The sequence below is a fragment of the Echinococcus granulosus genome (genome assembly GCF_000524195.1).
Source record: "Echinococcus granulosus chromosome Unknown EG_S00134, whole genome shotgun sequence".
Taxonomy (NCBI): Eukaryota; Metazoa; Platyhelminthes; class Cestoda; order Cyclophyllidea; family Taeniidae; genus Echinococcus; species Echinococcus granulosus.
The window spans coordinates 56,321-62,151 of record NW_020170514.1 but is presented as its reverse complement, the minus strand read 5'-3'; the positions used below and the strand labels follow the sequence as shown (position 1 = coordinate 62,151).

The window sequence follows — 5,831 nt, the reverse complement described above, 5'->3', positions numbered from 1 at the left end:
AAAATGCACTGATGGGTATTTGCTTTAAACGACCCTTGCTCCAGCGCGTCACTTTGTTGCCCTTCTTTTGTCTTCCCACACCATTTGCTCTCCACCTACAGTAAGCCAAGTGGAAGCGACTGGCCTGTAGGGCGATGTTGGCCAAACATTTTTACCCATTTTAGAACATGTAGATTCGTATGGTAGCTAGTGGTTTAATATTCTGCAGTTGTTTAATGGCAAATTAGTCGGAGGTTTCATTCTGTGTTATTATTCTATGGCGCATCTCTTTTGCATCCAAATTCTTTGAAACTTACCTTATTTACATTTAAACTGGTAGATGACACTGAGGTGTCAGTCTACTACTTCCTCAACGGAATATCAATATCATATTTTAGATGCGTGTACGTGTAGTTTTGACGGATTTGGCCTCCTGCATCCTTCAAAATTGCTCAAAATCTCCAGGCAACTTTTCTAGGCCGCGTCGACTGACACACACTGCTGTCTTAGCCAACGATCAACTCCCATTTCCGCCAGTTTGTGGTTAGTCGGGCTTTTTTATTCCCTGATTGGACTTAGTCGTTACATTTACCGGGTGTATACTACTTAATCAGGCGGCTGTTTCATATCCTCAAACTTTTTACTTTCTTTACATCCTTGAGTACATGAGGTAGTAGTTGTTTGGGCCCAATATTTACAGACACAATCTTTACTACAGATGGTTTGGAGAAGTGCGTACTTGGCCAATGTCCTTATTCAATGGAAAGTGGTAATCCGCAACACCAGAAGGAAAGAAAGGACTGTGGTAACTCCTACCCTGTCTTGCATTGCATTATTGCACTGACCCAGTTGGGCAAACTAAGGGGTTATTTTTATCAATGGGAATAAAGTAGGAAACATTTCACGTATAGGCGCCTTTCCAGTTATTGCAAATTTTCTTGAAATTCAACTGTGAGTTAAATGCTTTAATACGGTAGTGGCTATGTCGATAAATTACTTGATTCTTGTTTGTTTATCGCTTAAAATTGACTCCTTTACGTGAAAAGTATTATCTTGCCCAATCAAGCATGCAAATATTGCTTTTGGGTACATCGACCTTGCCTTCTATTTGCCGACTTTACCCCTCTTTCTTTTCTGAATCCACATTTCTGTGATTGTGACCTAAGCTATTGTTAACTTCTTAAATGAATGCGCACAATTTTGTTGAGCATCTACAGAGCACTGATTAGTGTGTGGTCAAACTTTGAAATGAAGTACCTAAAAGTAAAGGTGGTTACATGAATCAATTAGTAGACGCGTTCGTCCCGACGACGTGTGCCCTATATCCTTGCAAGTCTGCGCAATCCATGCCTCCGCCTCCAAGAAGCACATGCTCGCAGCTGTCAGGTATGGGGCAGGCGATTCGGTTCGATTACTCATCGTTTTTCGAAGAGCAATTGGAAAAGAAGCGAGCCACTGCGACGTATCGTGTGTTTAGACGAATTCTCCGAGATGCCAACCACTATCCCTTTGCGGAGGACTTCTCCACTGGAAGGCGTCAAACTATCAACGTGTGGTGCTCAAATGACTATCTTGGTATGAGCAGGCATCCCATGGTTCTGGAGAGCGCAAGGTGAATAACTGTTTAATGTCCTTGTATGGCATGTTTTGTCCTGTTGGCATGTTGAATCTTTCTACTTTATGTTATAGTCTATTGGTACTCATTAATCGGTGTCAGCCATTCCCAAGGAAGTTGGTAGACAGGCCAATGTAGAATAAGGTTTGTTATTGGTCTACAGGTATTATAGTAGGGCACAAAGTGGAACGGTGGTGCTCGAATGCATTGACACTTGTGATATGCTTTAAGAAGTTCGTTCACTACGTCCTCTTTACGAGCTGGATTGTAAAGATTCGTTTGACTTCAGTTGTTGGAGGCTGGATAGTGTTGTACAATGAGTGAATTCCAAATAGTAACCAATAGCCGTGGAACGGTTTGTCAAAAACATTTAGGCAGCTCTTTACTCTACTTGTTTTCTTGTTTCTTGTTCTCACTGTTTTAATGCTACCAAGTCTTTGATCCATGTTACTTTTCTTGCAAACTAGACGGCTTTCGGACTGTGACAGTCCTGTAAATCGGTGCAACTTTGGTAGCTTTATGTTGTATGCCTTCTTCCACTTAAATCCCGCTATTCGCAGTGGATACTTTTCTTGTGTGGTGTGATGTTTAAGTGTAATCAACGTAGTGCCTCTTTTGTTAGTGCAATCAATGTAACGTCCGTACTAAAAGGCACCACCACCTTGGAAGTAAGTTGATTATCAACAAACAGAAGAGCTATAGACTTGGTAGTATAGGTGGATTGAGGGTAGTCTTGTGGCAGTGTCGTGGTAGCCGTGCAGCCAAATATGGAGGTAAAGCAAATTCCACTCTGTGTACATCATTTTATTTATCCAACCACAAACTATTCAGAGTTCGGTAAGTTGGTGGGTTGACTTTGCCGTTACTTCGTTTGCAACCATGTTGCAAAAGTCGTAAATCGTTAGGGTTTATGTTGATGTGCTTGAAAAGCGATTTATTAAATAGACTTGAATGGGTATTTTCATCGACATCAAGGAACGCTATAAACCGATTCGGGATAGGGTCGGGAGGGACACGCAACATCTCTGGCAACACTCTGTTACACGAAGCACTGGAGCATGAGTTGGCCGACCTTCATGGTAAGGAGGCAGGTCTGGTGTTCACCAGCTGTTTTGTCGCCAACGAGGCTGCCATCTACACTCTGGGCACGTTGATCCCCGGCCTCAAGATCTTCTCTGATGCCGGCAATCATGCCTCCCTTATCCATGGCATACGCACTAGTCGGGCGCCTAAGTACATCTACCGTGAGAATGATGCTGGCCATCTGGATGAATTGATGCAGCAACAATCAACTCCGAGGGAGCCCAAGTTGGCGGTTTGTGAGACCGTTCATTCAATGAATGGTAGGCATTTTCGCTTTTTTCCCAACAGGCATTGCAGTGGTGTGTTTTTCTCTTTTTTTAGTTGTTCATATTCCTTTGCCAACGGTCCATTCCTCTCCTATCGCTTCATGCCATTACAATAAGAGTTTTTGAGTAATGGGGATTTTAGCAATGTCTGCTTTAGTCATTTCAGGTTTTATCTGCTTTTTTGAATAGGTTTAGTTAATAAAGTCAGCTCTTAGAGGTGCTGTCATTGCATTCATCGGAATCGCACAGTCCGTCTTTTGTGGGTGTCTTGGAGTGCGCGTAGGTGAAACGTACGAAGTGGGTGGTACATTGACAGTTATTTTGTCTGTGGCGATATCCCTCAATGTAGATAATGCAGAGTTTATATGAGAGTAGAGGGTACAAGACAGGCTGTGCATTCTTTAAATGGGTGATCGAAGACGTTATTATCGTAATCATGTTGCATTTGCCCGAATAAAAGGTAAATTTGAATGCGTACTGATATTGAAGGAGAGCACTGGCGTAAGGAATGGATGTGGTGGGCAGATGTTTTAGGACAGAAAGCAGGAATTTCATACAAACAGAGAGCTTCACCAAATAGACTGTTCTTATTATTTTGTTCAGTCTAAAGTGTACATGGGGCCGATTAGATCCTGGTTTTGTTGTTTGGGCGAAGCCAAGATGGGCTATTATTTGCGCTATGCCTGAGGATTGGAGTAACGATTCGGACGTTAAGGGAAGGCTTTTAAGGAATAAGAAACTAATTAGTCACTACTGAAGGAAGTTGTTCCCATTCATTTACGAAACCGTGAGGCGTACTAGAATGGTCCTGTTTGAGTGGAACGAAGGGGTAAGCAGTAGGGTTTTGTAGCCACAAATTGCTTGTCAATAAGGGTCAACGAGAAGCGGTCACATCTCTGCCAAGTACGCTACTCTTTCTTTCACGTCTTCAGAAAGAATGCGTATAGCAAAAATTAGTAAGTCCTCATCCAAATGTGGGCAACTGTTGTTGCGGCAAAGCATCTGTTTTACGGTGGTGGGCAGTTAAATCGGTATCAAAGCACACCCTTTGCATTGACTTGCTCGACCGCAAATTGTATGTTCTTGCCACTATCATTCGTTATCACTCATTCATGGGGCTTTGGGAAGAGGTCTGCTGATAGAGGGAATGTGCAGGCGAGAGGAACTGGAAAGTAAGGTCTATAAGATGAACGGGTTTTTATGCCGCCGATGGACAGTGTTTTGTGGAGGTCAGAGGTTGAAGTTGGTGGTGTGACTGTTTTATAGCAGAGTTTATGGACTGTTTGGCCCCAGCAGTCCAATAACAACCGACCGTGAACAGTCTAGATACGGGAGGTCTTTTTTACCTTATTTAAAGGGAGCATAGTTCCACTGAGGGAATTCCTCGACGTCTGCGAGGATCACAACGCCCTGACTTTCGTGGATGAGGTGCACGCTGTGGGTCTCTACGGTGAATATGGAGGTGGAGTCGCGGAGGAGCTCGGTTGTATGCATCGCATCGACGCCATCACTGGCACTCTGGGCAAGGTGTGCAAGTTGAATAGTTGTATTAGCATAACGGTGAAGCATTATGCTGCTGTCGATATCCCTTCACGGCTCTGACGATGTCGTGTCATTGTGCAAGTAGAATGAATTCATTTAATTAAGGCCACCATTCCCACCGCCTCCAAATACAGCATTGTTAAATAAAAACAATGACCTTATTCATTTGCGTGTCGTCAGACCAAATTATTGCCATCAAGTGAGAGGTCTCTTGAGATATTCTTGACTTTTTGCCTTTTTGAATACTTTTCCCATTGTTGACAACATCCACTGCATCTGAACCCATAATGTAGATGATACATTCTAGTTGAAAATGCTGGTGAGTAATGAAAAGCGTTGCACAAAGGATAGGAGTAAAAGCATCTATTTGCTAGTGTTCATTACGGCCTTTTAGTATTGGTTGAGGCAAAAGTGGTTTAAGACGGATTCTAAGTTAAACAGGACTTTACTGTCATGGTTCAAGAAAATAACCCCGTTGAATGTTAATGCAATGAAAATGACGTCGTGGAGTTTCATCCACACTTCAGTTGCACGCTTACTGGCGTTGGTCAACGCCTCAAATAATTGACGGTAGCCTGAATTGAATGCGAGCGTCAGGGTAACTAGCTTCTTATTGAGCTTTATGAAGTGTTGGGGCTTATTTCTCCAAGAAATGCATTTTATTTGTTTGGTAAAATCCAAGGCAGCTCAGCAGTTGCTTCATTTCGCTTTTAGATAGATAACACAGACTTTCTTGATGTTCCAATCCTCCACGTTAGCATTATTCGTAGGAAGTAGATGACCTTGAAGAATCTTTCATAACTCTAAAGAAGCGATGGCCTTTTGTCTTGTAGTCATGGCATAGATTTGTCAAAGGAGACGGTGATGGGTGTCCAGGTTTGGTTTGGCTTCTCTATAGTGCTTTTTGGTGGTGTATTTACCTCGTGGGCAGATGTTTGCTGTCCCTGCTGTAGGCATTTGGGAGCCTCGGCGGCTACCTGGTAGGAGGCAGGGCGTTGATTGACATGGTGCGTAGCTACGCTGGCGGGCTGATCTTCACCACCTCACTGCCGCCACCGGTATTGGCGGCAGCGCGGGCCAGCGTGGCCATCCTCAAGTCGGCGGAAGGGCAGGACTTGCGTGCAGAGCATCGCCGTCGCGTGGATTTCGTGCGGCGTCGACTGCAGGAGGCGGGTTTGCCTGTAGCTGACGTGCCCTCACACATCATTCCCATTTCCGTGAGTTATCGCGACAACGTCTTGTGATGCTGGTATTGCCGTTGATACTGGTAATTTCTACAATCAGAATGGTGGCTTTTTGTCAGCACAACTTCAATTTCTTGATTCAGTTTAGCGTTAGGGATGGTT

At 43.8% G+C, this 5,831-nt stretch overlaps 1 protein-coding gene across 1 annotated transcript in view; it reads left to right on the top strand. All coding sequences in view use genetic code 11, as the record gives it.

Moving 5' to 3' along the window:
• Window positions 1-5,831, top strand: part of EGR_09147 (5-aminolevulinate synthase, erythroid-specific) — a gene marked incomplete at both ends in the record, with an annotated part of 9,617 nt that overhangs the window by 1,412 nt on the left and 2,374 nt on the right. Inside the window, 6 exons of the mRNA XM_024498396.1 lie at window positions 378-522; window positions 698-784; window positions 1,273-1,591; window positions 2,570-2,937; window positions 4,301-4,470; window positions 5,439-5,702. Of these exons, the coding sequence (XP_024347179.1) occupies window positions 378-522; window positions 698-784; window positions 1,273-1,591; window positions 2,570-2,937; window positions 4,301-4,470; window positions 5,439-5,702 (1,353 nt within the window). The remainder of the gene's footprint in view (window positions 1-377; window positions 523-697; window positions 785-1,272; window positions 1,592-2,569; window positions 2,938-4,300; window positions 4,471-5,438; window positions 5,703-5,831) is intronic.